General features: G+C 44.2%; 3 protein-coding genes across 3 annotated transcripts in view; 1 reads left to right on the top strand and 2 right to left on the bottom strand.

Moving 5' to 3' along the window:
- Nucleotides 1–1,922: 1,922 nt before the first annotated feature.
- Nucleotides 1,923–9,548, bottom strand: LOC129818824 (follistatin-A-like). Its single transcript, XM_055875083.1, has 6 exons — nt 9,084–9,548; nt 7,971–8,162; nt 7,481–7,699; nt 6,400–6,624; nt 4,413–4,643; nt 1,923–3,555 (listed from the first exon to the last, which is right to left on the bottom strand). Exons 1-6 carry the CDS (start codon nt 9,175–9,177, stop codon nt 3,539–3,541), a joined length of 978 nt encoding a protein of 325 aa, XP_055731058.1. The 5' UTR covers nt 9,178–9,548; the 3' UTR covers nt 1,923–3,538.
- Nucleotides 9,549–12,233: 2,685 nt separating this feature from the next.
- Nucleotides 12,234–16,345, top strand: LOC129818823 (molybdopterin synthase catalytic subunit). Its single transcript, XM_055875082.1, has 5 exons — nt 12,234–12,323; nt 12,508–12,655; nt 14,551–14,704; nt 14,907–15,030; nt 15,903–16,345. The coding sequence occupies exons 2-5, from the start codon at nt 12,535–12,537 to the stop codon at nt 15,969–15,971; spliced, it is 468 nt and encodes a 155-aa protein (XP_055731057.1). The 5' UTR covers nt 12,234–12,323; nt 12,508–12,534; the 3' UTR covers nt 15,972–16,345.
- A 95-nt stretch (nt 16,346–16,440) lies between these two features.
- Nucleotides 16,441–20,210, bottom strand: part of LOC129818822 (integrin alpha-2-like) — a 34,199-nt gene continuing 30,429 nt past the window's right edge. The window contains exons 25-29 of the mRNA XM_055875081.1: nt 18,406–18,516; nt 18,182–18,295; nt 17,990–18,079; nt 17,663–17,779; nt 16,441–17,463 (exon numbers count right to left, since the gene is read on the bottom strand). Of these exons, the coding sequence (XP_055731056.1) occupies nt 17,371–17,463; nt 17,663–17,779; nt 17,990–18,079; nt 18,182–18,295; nt 18,406–18,516 (525 nt within the window). The 3' untranslated portion in view covers nt 16,441–17,370. The remainder of the gene's footprint in view (nt 17,464–17,662; nt 17,780–17,989; nt 18,080–18,181; nt 18,296–18,405; nt 18,517–20,210) is intronic.

The following is a 20,210-nucleotide window of genomic DNA, read 5'->3' as shown; positions in this document are numbered from 1 at the left end:
AATTTCAATGTTTACAACGCTGGTTGAAATGAGATGAAAACGGTACTAGTTGATTACTTTTTTCAAATCCAGTGTATTTTCCTCATTGATTCCATTTCACAATACGTCGACAAATTGCGTTGATTCAACCAGTGTGTGCCCAGTGGGACAGTACTGTTTCAATTTCAATAGATCCCCAGTGTTACTTCATTCCTTTCTCAGAGTGTATAAGTGGTAGCGTACACTCTGTGCTGTGATGTGCTCCCAGCTCCCAGCCAGCCCCCTGCCCTGCGGGGACCTGCTGTGACTGACTGATACAGTCCTTTTCCACAGAAAGCTACACATTTTCACACGTTTCTATTGAACTCCTAAGAGGAGCTCAGCAGGGGTCTATAGCGTGTCCGGTTGGGTCTGTCTGTCAGGGCTAGTGGGGTCGGGTCTAGTCTGTCAGGGCTACAGGGGTCTGTCTGTGAACAGGAAAGAGGAAAGGATTCATATAACACACTCATCCGGTCCGTCTAACTAGACTAGTCCAAAAAGGTCCCCCGTTTCTGGCAGACTGCATTGTGTGTGGGCAGCACTTTGAGCACCCCGTCAAGCACTGTTACCGTCTAACACTTTTCGTATGAAACTTCAGCCACACCTCCTTTTTTGAGTCATTGGTTCCCTCTCTTCTCTCTCTCTCTCTCTCTCTCTATGCCTGTCTGTCTCTCTGGCTATCTGTCTCTCTGTCTGCCTCTCTTTCTCCCCCTCTCTCTTTCTCCCCTCTCTATCTCGCGCCCTCCCTCCCTCTCTCCCTCAAAATGTCCTCTTCTCCTATTAAAAACAGCCATGACATTCTGCAATCCTTTTTCATTGTCTACCGTATGTGCAATCCAAATACAAGTCCCTATATAAATATGTGTCTGATCATTTCTAGGACTTTATAATCTATGAAAGTAACTTAAGGGATGAGTCACTGGTTCTCAGTGCAACCTTCCAGGTTTTGCCTTTCATGCTGTGCCAAGGTCAGGACAGGAGAGGAGAGAGAGAGTAACCTCACCTCTGATGCCACCATGGGAAATTCTCCCACTCAGCTCAGCCTCGGCTCAGACTGTCGCATCAGCATTTCCATAATGTTGTTATATTAGCAGTGTGGACTCCCAAGCCCAAGCAGCATTTTCCAAAAAAGACAGACAAGGACCAGTCACGGCACGCACAGTACGATTAGGATCGCATTTACTGCTGCTGAAATGTGATTAGATGAGAGTCTCGGGTTCAGATCCAAGGCAGAGCAGGGAGAGGGATGGAGAGGAGGAGAGCTGCTGGGCTGGTTCATGTCTGCTGGACCCTGATGCCCCCGATCTCTCGCACGCACGCACGCACGCACTCACACACACACACACACACACACACACACACACACACACACACACACACACACACACACACACACACACACACACACACACACACACACACACACACACACACACACACACACACACACACACACACACACACACACACACACAGAGGTAGAGAGAGAACACACACAGGGGGAGAGAGAGAGAGACTGAGACCAAACACAACAACTTAGCACAGAAGCTAAGTCAGATTTTCACACGGCTGGGGAAACGATGCCAAACAAGCTTCAGTCGATCAGCCACAAGTTTTATCTACCGGTTTAAATATGGCTGCGACTGAGTGACACAGTTCTGTCCTGCACATGGAGATAAATACAGTATCTATCTATGTGGTCCTTCAGCACAAGTAACATATAACACTCAGGTAGTGGAGCACTGAGGAGAGGAAATGACTGACTGACTGTCTGGCTGTGATTGTATTAATGCAAATCTGATGATGATGTAGAACACTGGACTGGATTGACTCCACAGGAGAGGAGAAGTAGGTATTCGTTTTGTGTCGTGTGTGTGTGTAAATGGTAGACAAAGCACAACAAGTTTGAGGGAAAAAATGATTTTATTCTTTACTCTCTTGCCCTGTACAAATATCATCATCATAGCTATTATGTACATTTAACATTCACATAAAAAATACAAAACTATATATTTATGACTGAATCTCTAGTCAACATAATATAACAAAATAGACCAAGGTTTATTCATCGATATTTATCCCCACTGTAAATTTAGCAGCTGCTATCTTCTGAAAACAGATTTCTGTCTTGGACAAACAGGTAGTAAATTTACCGCAGCAGTTAAGTCATATGAATATCCCCCAAAGTGAGAGGAAATACAACATGCTCAAGTGTGATATATTGTATGTGATGAACATTGTGTGGTAAATTGCATTTACTTGGCTCAGAGGGAGTGATATCAATTCAATAATTGACCGCACTGAAAAACATTGGCAAATCAAAGTGCACAAGAGTATCAATGGCACATTATGAAATATGAAAAACAAAAATATTGTCGACTCAAAAATGAAAAATGAAATGATTCCTACTCAGATGTTGTATAAAACATAAGACATATACATTGTTTCAGTCACAGTATTCTCCATCCTCTTCCCCATAATGCACAAAGGCTATTACATATCTGAAGGGAAAGAGACAATTGACTAAAAGTATTGGTATATGCACTGTACTGGGACTAGGACGGGTAACTTTTGTTCAACAAAAACTAGACAAAGCCATTTTGGTCAGCTTTGAGTTGTAAACAAAACCAGGGCCTTTCTCTCACAAGGGTATGTACATCAGTGAGCAAAAAGTTCTCAATAAAATAAAATCCTAATCTTTTCCCACGACAAGCAGATGTGTACAGCTCAGATAGAGAATTGCGTGACAGGGGTTTACATGAGAAGAACATCAATGTGGGTAGCATTGCACCTTAAATAAATAATACACTTTCTCTTTGGATAAAATGCAAGAGACAAAGGGTATACAGTAAGACAGACTGACACTGTAAATGTATAAATAATAATCAACACAATATATAAATACATACAAGTAAACAACACGCAGACGTTTTGAAATATACGATTGCTTAGTTCCTCTTCTCTTCCTAGGTCCGGTTTCCCAAAAGCATTTTAAGGCTACGGTCATGGTTAGAGCCACAGGCTCTTAGCCTTAAGATGCATTTGGGAAACTGGGCTCAGCATAATAAATAATCATACACTTTATGTACAGTATGAACAGTATTCTGTGGCTGACCTGAAACACCGTTCCTCTATTGTGAATGTTTGTCATCCGGTCTGTGTTGGAGGACGTATTGATTGAGGAAATTCCTAGTATTCCTGCTCTTTTTCCTCCTCCTTCCTCGTCCTCCTCTTCCTCAAAGTTCCGTGTCTGATGATGAACAGATGGAGGAACGAATGGTTGGCCTGCTGTTGCATCAGTGGACGTAACAACAGCACAGAATCTCACTGCAAAACTTTTAGCTCCTTTTCCTTGACTTGATTCACTGGCGGTCTTCTTCTCCCGTGTGGGACATGAAGCAAGGTGATTCTGGTTATCATAGAAGCTGTGTCCTGGGAGGCTGACACGCTGGGGTGTTGGCTGGGCTGGGCAGGGCAGTGGTGGTCGTGGTGGTGTATGGGGGTTAGTTGGCTCAGTGGTTTAAACCTGGTTTAAACCTGAAAATAGAGAGAACAGAACAGAGCTCATATACTCATCCTTATAGTACAATATAATACAACTTACAAATCTGCTCTGAAACTCTGCTTTCAGCTGATGCACAAGACGGGACTGGGACTTATCCCATTTCTGTAAAGGACCACCCTGTTAGTGTGGTATTTGCCCTTTAAAAATATTTATCTTCAAAACAAACATCCACAGGCAGATGTAGTCAAAACCCCATCCAAAAAGTAACCCATCCAAAACCCAGTCCTCATAATCCACATGCTGAAATAATTTAATCACAGCAACATTACTGTTTACTGTTTACAGGAGAAATGCAAGGCATTGTGGTAATTATAGGAAGGATACACTGAGAGACATTCATCCATGTTTTGAATTAATCAAACATCCCGGGAACAATAGAATAACAGTCACTTTATGAGGTGGTCGGTCATAAGGTCTGCCTTTACATTGTATCTTAGGCTGATTTCTTCCACAGAGAGAGATTAAGACTACATTATCATACGTGTACAAGCAAGTTATTTTTTGTGCAAGTGACTTTGCCACAATCGGCACACTAAGACAACTTTGACATAACATCACATTGTGAAAATAGAATGAGGGATGGGTTGGAGTTATTTTTATCCTAACTTCCACTTAAGTAAAATGTTAACTTAGTAATGCATTGATGTTACTTAGGATTTTCCCCTCGATGATGACCTTGGGTAAACATTTGTTTAAACTGACTGGGGAAATGCATGTATTGGAGTTGGAGACACTTTCTCCTAAATTCTCAATGGATGCGTCGCTCTGGTCGAAAGTAGTGCACGATATAGAGAGTAGGGTGCCATTTCAAATGCAACCGTATACTTACAGTTGCACGATCCTGAGTGTTTGACCTCCAGGAGGCGCTGCTGAGCACAGGCGGCCTGCCTCATGGAACACTCACTGGGGTAGGTGTTGTTGTCACTGGCGCACACACTCTCGGCTTGCCGACTCTCTGGACACGCTTCGTCACACACGGAGCAGCGTCCGCGGCCACTCGCTTCATCCCACAGACAACTCTTTGCTCCCCGACACACAATGTCCTCACATGACATGGCGTCTGGAGAGGAGACCCACACAGAGAGCATCAGACACTATTGTTACACTCCCTCACAGGCCCAGGTCAGTGCAGATCCATTTCTGACTCAAACAGACAGTATGATTCTGTTGATGGCGCCTATAGACTTAGTGCCCTGCCTGTGTGAATTAGAACGGACAGAACAGACACATTTTCTGATGCTTAGTAGACCTACTACTCCAGTATAATCTGACAACGGTCTTTGTGACCGAAAGCTTGGCACATCAAAGCACTAAAATCTTCATCGATCTACAGTACCAGTCAAAAGTTTGGACACACCTACTCATTCAAGTATTTATTTAATTTGAATTTGTTTTACTATTTTCTACATTGTAGAATAATAGTGAAGACATCAAAACTATGAAATAACACATATGGAATTATGTAGTAGCCAAAAAAGTGTCAAACAAAACAAGATATATTTTAGATTCTTCAAATAGCCACCCTTTGCCTTGATGACAGCTTTGCACACTCTTGGCCTTCTCTCAACCAGCTTCACCTGGAATGCTTCTCCAACAGTCTTGAAGGAGTTTCCACATACACTTGTTGGCTGCTTTTCCTTCACTCTGCGCTCCAACTCATCCCAAACCATCTCAATTGGGTTGAGGTTGGGTGATTGTGGAGGCCAGGTCATCTGATGCAGCGCTCCATCACTCTCCTGCTTGGTCAAATAGCCCTTACACAGCCTGGAGGTGTGTTGGGTCATTGTCCTGTTGAAAAACAAATGATAGTCCCACTAAGCGCAAACCAGATGGGATGGTGTATCGTTGCAGAATGCTGTGGTAGCCATGCTGGTTAAGTGTACCTTGAATTCTAAATAAATCACAGACAGTGTCACCAGCAAAGCAGCTACACAATCACACTTCCTCCTCCATGCTTCACGGTGGGAACCACACATGCGGAGATCATCCGTTCACCTACTCTACGTTTCACAAAGACATGACGGTTGGAACCAAAAATCTCAAATTTGGACTCATCAGACCAAAGGACAGATTTACACCGGTCTAATGTCCATTGCTCATGTTTCTTGGCTCAAGCAAGTCTCTTCTTATTACTGGAATCCTTTGGTAGTAGTTTCTTTACAGCAATTCGACCATGAAGAACTGATTCACACAGTCTCCTCTGAACAGTTGATGTTGAAATGTAACTGTTACTTGAACTCTGTGAAGCATTTATTTGGGCTGCAGCAGAGGTAACTCTTGGTCTTCCTTTCCTGTGGCGGTCCTCATGAGAGCCAGTTTCATCATAGCGTTTTTTGTGACTGCACTTAAAGAAACATTCAAAGTTCTTGACATTTTCCAGATTGACTAACCATCTTGTCTTAAAGTAATGATTGACTGTTGGCTGATTGGCTCAAACACATTAAGAAGGAAAGAAATTCCACTAATTAACTTTTAACAAGGTATACCTGTTAATTGAAATGCATTCCAGGTGACTACCTCATGAAGCTGGTTGAGAGAATGCCTAGAGTGTGCATAGCTGTCATCAAGGCAAAGGTGGCTACTTTGAAGAATCTCAAATATAAAATATATTTTGATTTGTTAAATACTTTTTTGGTTACTACATGATTCCATATGTGTTATTTCATAGTTCTGATGTTCTCACTATTATTCTACAATGTAGAAAATAATAAAAAATAAAGAAAAACCCTTGAATGAGCAGGTGTGTCCAAAGTCCATTCTACAACGGATGTATCAACTTCACGTACAACTCCACATATTGACGCTCTAGTACTTACCAACGCATTTCCCTTCGTAGGCCACACCAATGGACCTTCCCAAGATGCATGTGGCTCTCCTCAGGTGGCAGGAGCTGGCGTAAACAACACCATCGTTCCCACACAGGTACTGGTCTGGTGACGTCACTTCTGGACACTGGTGGTTACATGTCACACAGTAGGCGTTATTCGTCTGGTCCACGACACACGACGCGCTACCGGGACAGCGGACTCCATGACATGTCTCTGTGGATGGAAACACGCACACACACACACAGAGACAGAGACATTTAGAGGCATGACTGACATATGTGACACTGTTCAAGACATGTGAACCATTCAATTTCACACAATTAGATCATTTCCCTTCATCAATCTCAGATCACGCCAGGTGAGTATTCACTCCCATGTGATGTTTGTTTTTACCTTGCTGCTATAGAGCAGTCATATATAAGCTTTCCTTACTGCCCAAGTTTGACTTAGCCTATGTGTGAAGTCAGATGACAGACTCCGCCTCACACTTCTGGTCTTTTTTTGGACCTGCATAACTCTAAAGTTGTCTAAACCAGCTGTTTCTATGCCCATGCACCAGAACATGTGCTGTGAATCAGGTTGGTACACTAGTCTACAATAGTTGATGCTCATCCTTACACACGGTGTGTGCACCGTCTACCAGTGAGTGAGTCCTGGCCCAATTTAGGCAGTGAGCCAAGTAATGCCTAGTCTACTGCCTCCAGGTCATAAACAGTAAGTACAGTAAGCCCCTTGTGCCATACATGGGAAAACAGTCTTTTAACCTAAGCCTGGTATAGTCTCACAAGTCAGACAATTGCTTCCGAAATAATACACATAAGTGAAAGACTGGAAATGGAAGCTAAGTCTGGCTGAAAGTTCCTCACTGAAAGTGAGAGCATGTCCTCATTTGACCCTGTATAAATGAACTGGCTGGGTTGCAAAATTCCTGAAACGTTTCCAAAAATTCCCAGAAGCAAGAGGGAATAAGCAGGGAGGGATCCTACAACTGGGATACTGTATCTGGAAAACGTAAGAATTTTGGCAAAGTTTCCAGAATTTTCCTACCCTAATCCTGAGAGGGACTTACTGCGGCAGCGCCCGTGATACTGGACCTCCAGGTTGGGATGGTTTCGGCATCGGGCCCTGAGCATGGTGCACTCGTCCCTGTAGGACTTTCCATCGGACCCACAGACGGACCCCTGCCCTGTGACGTTGGAGCAGTCCGGAGCACACACACACCTAGGCTTGTTCCTCTTGTTCATCTTGCATCTCTTCCCAGGACCACAGTCGACGCTGTCGCATGTTTCTGAAATGGATGGATGGATGGTTGGGTGGATGGATGGATGGACGGATGGAGGAACCGGTCATCATACATAATGGGTCCGTCTGATATAAGGACAAATGCCTTTATCAAAACCCATTACTACAGGATACTATGTGGGAGTCATTACTTAACATTACATGCCACACACTTTATAGCATGTTGGAGTTTTTTGCAAGAAGTTCCACCAGGTTTCAGAATAATGTTGCACCGCTTGCAATGAGGACATTCATCATCACCACACACTTTCACTCACCTTTACAAGGTATGCAATTAGGCGCGCCTCCATTGAAGATCATCCACCGGAACAGTGTACTGTTGGGCACGTCTTCCTCGGTCCATGCCGTGCCCAGACGACCACTCCGGCAACAGTCCTCCCGGGTCATCCCGGACATGTAGAGTACCTGGCACCGGCCGTTCTTACCCTGCTGCAACCAGCAGTTACCGGCTGGAGAGAGACAGCCCATGTCCAATAAACGTCTCATATCACAGGTATAACGGTAAAGTAGAGCCTTATTTGAGCAGGCTACAGCTTAAACAACACCACATTTCCCCTTATAGCACCCTAGAACTTTGCTCTAAATGAAAAAGTATACATGGATGTGTGTGTGTGTGTGTGTGTGTGTGTGTGTGTGTGTGTGTGTGTGTGTGTGTGTGTGTGTGTGTGTGTGTGTGTGTGTGTGTGTGTGCGTGCGTGCGTGCGTGCGTGCGTGTGTTTAGAGCAAAGTTCTACAACACAGGCTGTGCCAAATGTGTCTGATTGCGTAAAGACCAATAAATCCCAACGCAGCGGGATTTCACCAAAGGACGCACGAGAGGAGCCGCGCGTAACTCCTCCTTGGGACTCACCAGTCCATCTGTCTCAGCTCAGCTCGTGGGACATTGACCCACTTGTAAAGGTATAGGGAGTCATGTTGACCAATTTCCATGTGCAATAGATTCCTTCTTCAGACTACCCACGCGTGATTTTATGATGCATAGCATTTTGCCATGAACTCCATTAGAGCCAACATCTTTTGTTTTAGACACAATCACCAATCGTTTATTACAAAATCACCCATATGTTCTTATGACGTATTTGAAAGATGCATTTACTGAGCTTGGTACCGCGTTTTCTTAGAAAATGTGGTAATTTGGAAGTGGAAAAAACATGAAAGTACATAACTACAACTGAATTCAGTGCAGAAAGTCAGAAACAAAGATATAACTCAAAGTTACGCACCCATGCAGTCGCCTTTCCATTTTGTATGAAATAAGACACTAGGTTGAATGAAGGTTCCCATGGACTGATGCACCAAGGACAAATGTCGCCTACAACTTGACCTTAAAAAGTTATGCCATATCACATAATTAATCACAGCATACTCACCCTGGACTTTGTGGTCCTCCATAAAGTGAGTGAACCACATGAAAAGCGCAATCACGCCTTGGCGGAGCTGCGGTGTTTGTAGCATCCTAAACATGAGGACAGAAGGCGGACTGGCGTGAGCGACTAGACGCGCAGCGGAGAAAGTTGTGTCTGTGCGCACGTAATGCCAACCCTCAGTGAGTGACTGTCAAATTGTCCGACTCCGTCTCTCTTTTTAAATCTTTAAGGGGGTCTCCCCAAGCAGAATATCTGAAGTGGGCGGTCTTCAAATTGGTGGGGGGTGGAGAGAAAGATATATTTTATAATAGCTTCCCCTTCATCAGGTAGCCTACTGAAGACCAACTCAATATTGAGCATGCATTAAAGACTGCTTTGGGGGCAGGAGTAGTGACGGTGGAGGTGCGTATAGATATTGGCGCAATGTTGACCAGAGAGGGGATTAATATCAGTCCCGAAATCCCAGAAAATATCGGCTTTTAATTTATCTGACTTTCATTTATCTGCATGTCCAGCCCTTAGATTTAGCCTCGCAATGAAGTGTTTTACCTTTTTCTTTTCAGGACAACCATGGCTACAAGTAGAACACAAAACAATTTGATATAAGTAGTTGCATTCATGAGTTGTACAAATGTCAATACAAAAATAAGGTATGCCAAAGCAAATACCTGATACAAATGTATGAATGAATATGTGTGTACTGTGTGGAGTTTGAGTTTGTGACAGCAACTATGTGAGCTTATTACAGTATTATAGACATTATGTCCTGAGATTTTCTGTGACCTTCTATGTAGAAGAACCCCTTAATCACTCTCGTGTAGCGTCATAGAGCGAAACATGTGGTAGTGAGAGAGCATCATCTTTTCATGAATGGAATTGAATGGTTTGCAGCTCAAACCATTCGGACTCCACATACATTTGTGTAAAAAGACCAAGCCACCGGCGCCTTCGGGACTCAAACACCGCTCTAGCTCAGCCCCTGTTAATCACACAGACTAATGGATGGTATCTCCCGTTAATCATACAGACTAATGGTTGGCATCGACAGATGTAGAAGAAATATACCAATCCAATGGTACAACCCGGAAGTCTGTAGCTCAAACACACAAGGTTTAAAAGAGGTTAGAAGTCCAAAACGTGCAGGCTTTATGGTGGGACTCACACCTTTTTGTTCAGATGTCATAAATTGTAGACTACCTGTGTCATGACCTGTACAGATACTTGAACACCATGTGATGTATATGTTTCACAGCTCATTTGCTGTTGTTTGCTCCAAAAAAAATGTGTTGAGTAAAATGTCATACTACCAGCTCAGTTTTAAATTGTCATTGAAATTAATTTGATGCAAAAAAATAAAATATTACAAGAGTGATTTCTTGTCAAGCGAGAAATACGAATGCAAGTAGAGTTACTGGAATGTGCAGAATTATTTTCCTGTGGGCTAGTACCCCCATGCATAGGCTGTGGCCTCAGTTCCAGTTTTGATGCGTTAATCTTTTTAAGTGCTCCATTGCAGTGTGGATAGATAGCGACTAACCGATGATAATAATAGCTGTTAGAATACCACCATTCCAACAATAGATTGGACAGTTGTTTGGCCCTCACTCGCTGGGGTCAAATATATAAATATAGGCTGTCCAATCCCGTCTCCAAAGAGGCTTTTAAAGATAAACGTAATTCGTTACCCAAAGTTTAGCTGCCTGCTGACAGCCTTAGTGTTGCTTGAATACGGATCTTCCCCATATGTCTCAACGCGTCAACAGGTAGCATCTCACGTTGCATTCAAGGTAAACGCTGGAGAATCTCTTCTCAGTCGGAAATGACCTTTATATTTCTATGGGGCCGGAGAAATGTATCCACTCTCAAATTAAGAGACAGCTGCTATGGACGCAATGACTTTTTCCATCCATGATATCAACATCGATATCAACATTGTATTAATCATCATTTGAGGCTATACAGTGTTTGTTTACATTTACGTGGTATACAAATATTTGAGTAAACAAGCTTATATTGTGGGTTCTGATGGGGTACGACAGTTGAACTAAGCTCACGAGGCATTTATACGTTATATTCTTCAAGAATCAATTGGTACATGTCATTCATTTCTAAGTCCAAAAATGGATATGGCAACTGCAGATTGCCCCATTAAATGGTTAATTTGACATTTATAACCTTTTGAAACCGATACACATTAGTACTAGTTTGCATAGGTTAAACCTCAAATAGCAATACCAGAGAGACATAGAAGTAGAGAGTATGGCATAACAGCTGTGAATGATAGGGGGAAAAATGTGGTTTTAGATTTTCTTTATGGCATCATTTCGGTTTATTTGGGTCTAGCCTACATTTGTAATGTGTTATGGGGACATCTGGTGGCCTGTCTGTTAGTTTTGGGGGTGAACGTACACTCCTCCTATTTCCTGCCTTCTAGTCAGCTGACTGCAAGGAGGAGTGAGTGTAACGTAAATATGCATGGTAACAATCTCAATTGTATTACCTCGCGGCCTCGCTCCTGCTTCCTTCTCAAAACCTATTGGAGAAGAAGGTCAGAGGGGCGGGATCTATGGCTATCTCATCCAATGGGGTTTGAGAAGGAGGCGAGGAGAGAGGACGCCAGGAGGTTGCAATTGAGATTCTCCCTTGGTAGTCTACGGGTCTGGAGTCCTGCAGTAGCAACATTAATTAAACATTAATTTATCAATGTTGCGGATACAACTTAATTCATGACTACCGAGGTAAGCCCTGTTGGCGGTTCAAGAGTTTGTATTTGCCAAAAATAAAACAAGTGGGAAGCAGGATTATTTCAATATTAATCTGAACTGTCAGTGTCTTCATATCTGTCAAAGGTAGGCCTATAGCAATGTGTGTGTTTTTACGTGTTCAATAGGTGTCAGTGTTCTATTTCGCCAAAAGTGCCGAGCTGACGGGACTCAAATCGGAGACGATCAGGGTCGCCTCAGAACTGACGACCGTCGAGCTGTGGCAAGTCCTCGTCAGCAGACACCCCCGGTAAATACGAGACCCTGCAAGTTCAATTAGAAGATATCTCATTTAACTCATTACTTTATTAATGTAATGTCTTTTCTTTATTCCAAAGACTATCTGCTGTGCGCGATTCAGTTGTTTTGGCTGTGCGACAGGAGTACCTGGCACTTGGGGACGTGCGTGTGAGCCTTAGGGACGGGGATGAGGTTGCTGTCATTCCGCCATTGAGTGGAGGATAAATTAAACATAATTTAGGTAAAAATTCATTAACATTAACTCTCTTAATCATGGAAGACACGTTCATATTGCATATGCAGTATTGACCTTTTGAATTACTTTGCCTTTAGGTTCAGATTATTGTCCCCTGCGGTAAATTAGACTACTTTTTCTCACAATCTCCACCAATTTCAATTTAATGTCAAATGTCTGCTTCTTTTAGATTCCTCATCCCTCACTCCTAACCCAGATGGCTGAGGCGGAAGGGCATCCCAGGGATCTCGTTACACTGACACATGACAAACTCTCGGTGGACACAGTGTCAGACTCTGTCACCTGCCCTTCCTGTGGAGCCATCTCCATCTTCATAGGTGGGTAGGGACTACACACAGCTCAGCTCAACTACTGTTTTATGTCTACTGTTTTACTGACCAATGTACGGTGTCATGGATATTTCTGTTGAATGAAAGGATGATTAAGTAGCATTGAGTGAGTAACCTGTGAGATCCGGATAGCCTCAGACAACAACATTGATGTATACGCTGATTCGGTGCGGGAGTTTATTAGCAAGTGCATTGGGGATGTTGTACCCACGGTGACTATTAAAACCTTCCCCAACCAGAAACCGTGGATTGATGGCAGCATTCGCGCAAAACTGAAAGTGCGAACCACTGCTTTTAATCAGGGCAAGGCGACCGGAAACATGACCGAATACAAACAGTGTAGCTATTCCCTCCGCAAGGCAATCAAACACGCTAAGCGTCAGTATAGAGACAAAGTAGAGGCGCAATTCAGCTGCTCAGACACGAGACCTATGTGGCAGGGTCTACAGTCAATCACGGATTACAAAAAGAAAACCAGCCCCGTCGCGGACACCGACGTCTTGCTCCCAGACACACTAAACAACTTCTTTGCTCGTTTGAGGACAATACAGTGCCACTGACACGGCCCACTACCAAAACCTGCGGGATCTCCTTCACTGCAGCCGACGTGAGTAAAACATTTAAACGTGTTAACCCTCGCAAGGCTGCCGGCCCAAACGGCCTCAGAGCATGCGCAGACCAGATGGCTGGTGTGTTTACGGACATATTCAACCAATCCCGATCCCAGTCTGCTGTTCCCACATGCTTCAAGAGGGCCACCATTGTTCCTGTTCCAAAGAAAGCTAAGGTAACTGAGCTAAATGACTACCGCCCCGTAGCACTCACTTCCGTCATCATGAAGTGCTTTGAGAGACTAGTCAAGGACCATATCACCTCAACCCTACCTGACACCCTAGACCCTAGACCAAACTGAAATGGTCCACCCACACAGACAGCGTGGTGAAGAAGGAGCAACAGCGCCTCTTCAACCTCAGGAGGCTGAAGAAATTTGTCTTGTCACCGAAAACACTCACAAACTTTTACAGATGCACAATCGAGAGCATCCTGTCAGGCTGTATCACCACCTGGTACGGCAACTGCTCCGCCCACAACCGTAAGGCTCTCCAGAGGGTAGTGAGGTCTGCACAACGCATCACCGGGGGCAAACTACCTGCCCTCCAGAACACCTACAGAACCCGATGTCACAGGAAGGCCAAAAAGATCATCAAGGACAACAACCACCCGAGCCACTGCCTGTTCACCCCGCTATCATCCAGAAGGCGAGGTCAGTACAGGTGCATCAAAGCTGGGACCGAGAGACTGAAAAACAGCTTCTATCTCAAGGCCATCAGACTGTTGAACAGCCATCACTAACATTGAGTGGCTGCTGCCAACATACTGACTCAAATATCTGGCCACTTTAATAATAAAAAATTGGATGTAATAAATGTTTCACTAGTCCCTTTAAAAAATTGCACTTTATATAATGTTTACATACCCTACACTACTCATCTCATATGGATATAATGTACTCTACCATCTACTGCATATTGCGTATGCCGCACAGCCATCGCTCATCCATATATTTACATGTACATATTCTTATTTGTTCCTTTACACTTGTGTGTGTAAGGTAGTTGTTGTGAAGTTGTTAGATTACTTGTTAGATATTACTGCGCGGTCGGAACTAGAAGCACAAGCGTTTCGCTACACTCACATTAACATCTGCTAACCATGTGCACGTGACCAATAACATTTGATTTGATTTGAGGCATGTCTAATGGAGGTGGTTCGATGAATGCCTAGATTTTAGTTCAGCAGGCTAACACAGAGTTGTGGCACATAGTATGTTCAGTCCAAGCTGAGGCCATAATGCCAGTGATGATTGTGATTCGTTATTTCAGGGACGACGAGGAACCGTTTCGAAGGGATGAAAGTGGTGCAGCTGGAGTATGAAGCCTACATCCCCATGGCCGAATCAGAACTCAGGAAGATATACACTGACATCAGGGCAAGATGGCCGACTGTCAGGCACATCTGTGTTCATCATCGACTGGGGTGAGCTTCACAAATCTCTTACTGTCTCATTCCTGGTAAACTACCTGCCTGCCTGCCTGCCTGCCTGCCTGCCTGCCTGCCTGCCTGCCTGCCTGCCTTAGTTACTACTAGTTACTACTGTATGTCGGACTATGGGTGGGGGAACTGTAAAACTAACTATAGGATAACTATGCTATAAGACATGTCTTCTTTTATTTTCCAGGGTGGTGCCTGTGACGGAGGCCAGTGTGATCATCGGCATCTCGTCTCCTCACCGAGGGGACTCTCTGGAGGCAGTGCAGTACTGTATAGATACCCTGAAAGCCACCGTGCCCATATGGAAGAAGGTAAGCAAGCAGGACCTGATCATGTGGTTAGAGACGGATAAGCGAAGAAGGTTTCCTATTGCTATTACTGAAATGCCACGTTAACACAATGTCGTTTCTGTAGTCGCTATTGTTACTGCACAGGTATCAATTCAACTTGTTTTGAAAGTGTTTACTAAATTTATGTATGGGTACGATGTAGTACAGAATGGTCACAAGACATAGGGTAATAATTGAAGGGATACTTCAGGATGCTGGCAATGAAGCACTTTATCTATCCTTCCCCAGAGTCAGATGAACTCGTGGATACCATTTCTTCTGTCTCTGTGTGCCGTTTGACGGAAGTTGTTGACTAGCGTTAGCGCAGTTGCTAACTAGTGTTAGCTCAATGACTGGAAGTCTATGGTAACTGTTAGCCTACGAGTAGATACCATAGGCTTCCAGTCATTGCGCTAACACGGGTTAGCATTTGCTCGCAAAACTACCTCTCACTTCCTTCATACTGGATGCAGAGACATACAAATGGTATCCATGAGTTCATCTGACTCTGGGGAAGGTAGATAAAGTGCTTCATTGCCAACATTCTGAAGTATCCCTTCAATTATTACCCTATGTCTTGTGACCATTCTGTACTACATCGTACCCATACATACATTTAGTAAACACTTTCAAATAAGTTGCTCATATACCTGTGCAGTAACAATGTAATTACTATACTTCACTGCCAAAATCTCGAAGTTTAACTTTAAGAGTTGTGTGAACTTCCACAACTTAACTGATCGTTGTCAAGTGACTCAGTCACATGGCTGCAGAGCCTGTCTGGAGACAGTTTGAATTAGTGCAATTAGTTCCACAGGAAGCTAATGCCTGGGGATGTTTTCTGTCTTTGGTAGGAGGTGTATGAAGCTGACGAGTCCTGTTGGAAAGAGAACAAAGAGTGCCAGTGGACATGCCAGAGTTGACCTCTAACCTCATCTAGGAGCTTTTTTATGCCAAATATTAGGTCATACACACTGTATCCGTTTTTTTTAAAGCTGTCCCTAATACAAAAATTAAGTCAGTCACACCTTGATGTACATAAAGTTTTAATGAAATAAAATGTACCATCAGTATATATACAACCCTTTCAAACTTTTGAATGCTATAAAATGTTAATGAAAGAAGTGGCATGTGTACCCATTGAAAATATATCTGTAAAAATATCAGTGCAACATTTCTTCTCGTAAACATTCTCTCAGAGAGTTTAGTCTTTGCTACTGTGCCGTATCTTACACTGAGCTTCTCTATTCTCTCAATCACGATACAGTAACTTTACCAATAAACAAATGAACCAGTACACGCTTCTAATATTGTATTTATACTTTTGCTATGTAGGGAATAAGTAAAACACTTTTTCAAATTGATGACAATGTATCAGAATGATACATATTTCGTGTTTTAAATCACACAATAAATATTCTCATTTTCTACACATTCAATAACTGCCTTTTGCTCTGATATCGCAACATTTTTATATTAATCTGTTCTGAATACAGTGTATATTCTAAAGACAGTGTCTTCACAGTTGTGTGGCTGGGGTGCGGTAACTATACAGTGTTGTCTCTGTGAAACAGTGACTGAGATACTCAGAGGCAGGAAGTGCATCAGTGTAAGTAGGAAAGAAGGGTTGTGGAGTCTGTTCAAATGTTGATATTGAGTACGTTTCTCTTTCACAAATTAAAAAGGATGCCACAGCATCAATATAATGTCAAACCCCTCCCATTGCAAAGTAAAACACTGAGAATGCCAAATGCCAACATATGATAACCATGGCGATTTGTCTATAATCTCTTATGCGTAGGCTATTGTCCATATCCATTTAATAGTCTTTTTATAATATACTACTGTGCTTTCCAACCAATTGCACAGTAAATTGCACAGTAACATCCATAGATATGCCAAATGACTATACACAAGCTTCTTATCCAACAATAGGCCTAAGCCTATGACTTAAAAGCAACAATGATTTGAACAAAAATAAACCAGTACCCAAGTATGAATTCAGCAAGTAAAAATGCACCGTAGATGATTTACTTTCCTATAAAGGATCCAAGATGGCCGACATAAATGGGGTCTTTGTTTGGATGTGTTTGATGGTCAGAGGGTCAATGTCTTTCTGCTCGCTCAAAACACTCCGTTCACTTCACAACCCAAACCATTTTAAACCCAACCAGACAGCGCTTTCCACTAACAAGCCCTTGGGTTCAGTATGTATGTACAAATCGTGTTTGTTCAGTTGTTGTTTGTGTGTGGTTGTGGTCCGTCGGTCATTATGTGTTCTCATTATAGTTCCCGAGATGTGTTCTTTCCCGTGCCTGGTTCTCACGCCGCTGTGTTCTCCAGTCCCTCGGTCTCTGCCTCATCCTCCTCAGTGTTCTGCATCAGCTGCTTGTACTTTCTCCGGAAGAAGCCAAACTGGGGGAGAGGAAGAGAGCGAAAGAGAGAGAGAGAGAGACAGAGAGAGGAAGAGAGACCGAGAGGGAGAGAGCGAGGCACACAGACGTAAGAGATGACGTGGTGGTACTTCTTGGTCGTGGTAGGATAAGCTCAGAGCATCTGCTGTTAAGAGAGTTTCACAGCAGTAAAGTCGACAAAAGACTGACGCATACGGTACCTTCCAAAGCAAGCCAATGACCAGAGCCAATAGAAGCAGGCCTCCAATCACACTGCCCGCAATAACGCCTACAGGCACCTCTCCTTTCACCCCTGGTTTACTGATGGTGACGCCAACCTGCAGACAGGACAGGACAGGAGACGGGATGTATCACGCTTACGAACGGTCAGGCAATACAAGTCTTGTAGCTGTTAAAATGCTGTTCACCCTAGATCCAGGAGAGGGCAGTGTAGATGTTAACTTGTACAAAACAACAGCTTCCCTCTGGGTTTCAAAGATATTAGGTTAGGCTTTATTCAAATGTCTTTTGATGTGTTAGTCCAGTACCGTCAGGTGCCTGTGAGAGACGACCAGCAGTTCAGGCTCGGAGGTCTCTATCTCTGTGTTCACAGTCAGCACGGTGGACTGGAAGGATGACTGCTCAGAGACAACACAAGAGGAGGATTAATGAGGTAATGAGAAGACGCCGTGCCAGAGGAGGAGAAGCAAAGTGTAAATGAATGTGCTATCTATACGTACAGCAGCAAAGGTACCGTTCCATATCCGCGTGGTCACGTTCACAAAGAAATCGCTCTTTATCCCCATGTCTTTCAGGACACATTTCATAAGCTGGCACTTGGCTGTCTTACAGTTCTGGAAATATCAGGAAACAATAGGACATGTATTCAGAGGAGATCATTAGATATAAACTGTGACTCTTATCTTTGTCTGGGTCTGTCAAAAAAAACACACAACGCACGCACCAGATCCTCTGTGCCCATAAGGTTCTCCTTGGAGAAGGATGCTGTGTACGGCTTCTCACTGATCTTCAGAGGGTTGACGAGGCTGGTTACGTCACAGCTCACTTCGCCAGCCTGCAGAACAGCAACAACATTTGGTATTCGTATTGGTCAGGTGGTATGTCCTCGGGCTGGATTCAATCCGTTTCACTTGCGACCACCCTCCCACTCTGTCTGCCAAATTCTTTCTCGTTGCTCTTGTTTTCCTTAATAGGATGTCGGGGTGCGGAGGGTCGTCAGCGAAATGGGACGCTCTCCACGTAGACACACTGTTAGATTTTGGTCGTGGCTGTTTTGTTTGTTTGTTTGCTTTGGCACCATTCAACACCCCTCATTACGCAACCACTTACACTACTGACTACACACACCATTGTTACTTAAAAAATAAAATAAAAATTATCCCCTTTTCTCCCCAATTTTTCGTGGTATCCAATCGCTAGTAATTACTATCTTGTCTCATCGCTACAACTCCCGTACGGGCTCGGGAGAGACGAAGGTCGAAAGCCATGCGTCCTCCGAAGCACAACCCAACCAAGCCGCACTGCTTCTTTAACACAGCGCGCCTCCAACCAGGAAGCCAGCCGCACCAATGTGTCGGAGGAAACACCGTGCACCTGGCCCCCTTGGTTAGCGCGCACTGCGCCCAGCCAGCCACAGGAGTCGCTGGAGCGCGATGAGACAAGGAAATCCCTACCGGCCAAACCCTCCCTAACCCGGACAACGCTAGCCCAATTGTGTGTCGCCCCACGGACCTCCCGGTCCCGGACGGCTGCGACAGAGCCTGGGCGTGAACCCAGAGACTCTGGTGGTGCAGTTAGCACTGCGATGCAGTGCCCTAGACCACTGCGTCACCCGGGAGGCCCTCATTGTTACTTGTTTATAGTTTCCTTTAGTGATTAAATATATTTTTGTTATTCCTTGATCTCCAAGTTGTCTCCCTTTTTGTTACGGGCTACGAGCTGGGCTACAAGACCATGGTGCTTGCCTACGGAGCTGTGAGGGGAACGGCACCTCAGTACCTTCAGGCTCTGATCAGGCCCTACACCCAAACAAGGGCACTGCGTTCATCCACCTCTGGCCTGCTCGCCTCCCTACCACTGAGGAAGTACAGTTCCCGCTCAGCCCAGTCAAAACTGTTCGCTGCTCTGGCACCCCAATGGTGGAACAAACTCCCTCACGACGCCAGGACAGCGGAGTCAATCACCACCTTCCGGAGACACCTGAAACCCCACCTCTTCAAGGAATACCTAGGATAAAGCAATCCTTCTGCCCCCCCCCCCCCCCCTTAAAAGATTTAGATGCACTATTGTAAAGTGGCTGTTCCACTGGATGTCATAAGGTGAATGCACCAATTTGTAAGTCGCTCTGGATAAGAGCGTCTGCTAAATGACTTAAATGTAATGTAATGTTAAATGAGCCGGTTCGTGACACAATTGTAAATTGTAAATTGTTTCCGATTGAGTTGAAATATCCACCGTTCACTGGGAATGCAGTGCCCGACCGCGGGAACGGGAATGCAGTGGCCGACCGCGGGAACGGGAATGCAGTGTCCGACCACGGGAACATAACGGGAATGCAGTGTCCGACCGCGGGAACATTGCCTTTAATTGTCAATCGCGCTCTAAAGCGGATCTTCAGCACTACGGATTGAATAGAGCCCCCGGCGTTGCGCTTAACCTGTTTCGCTCTGTTTTCTCTCTCCTGAACACAGCCCAGCTGTATTCCAAAACAACACTGGCACGGGATCTGGCAGCAAAGACTATTGACAC

This window comes from Salvelinus fontinalis, chromosome 21 (genome assembly GCF_029448725.1).
Source record: "Salvelinus fontinalis isolate EN_2023a chromosome 21, ASM2944872v1, whole genome shotgun sequence".
Taxonomy (NCBI): Eukaryota; Metazoa; Chordata; class Actinopteri; order Salmoniformes; family Salmonidae; genus Salvelinus; species Salvelinus fontinalis.
Note: the sequence above shows the minus strand (reverse complement) of the source record. Positions and strands in the feature narration are given on the sequence as shown.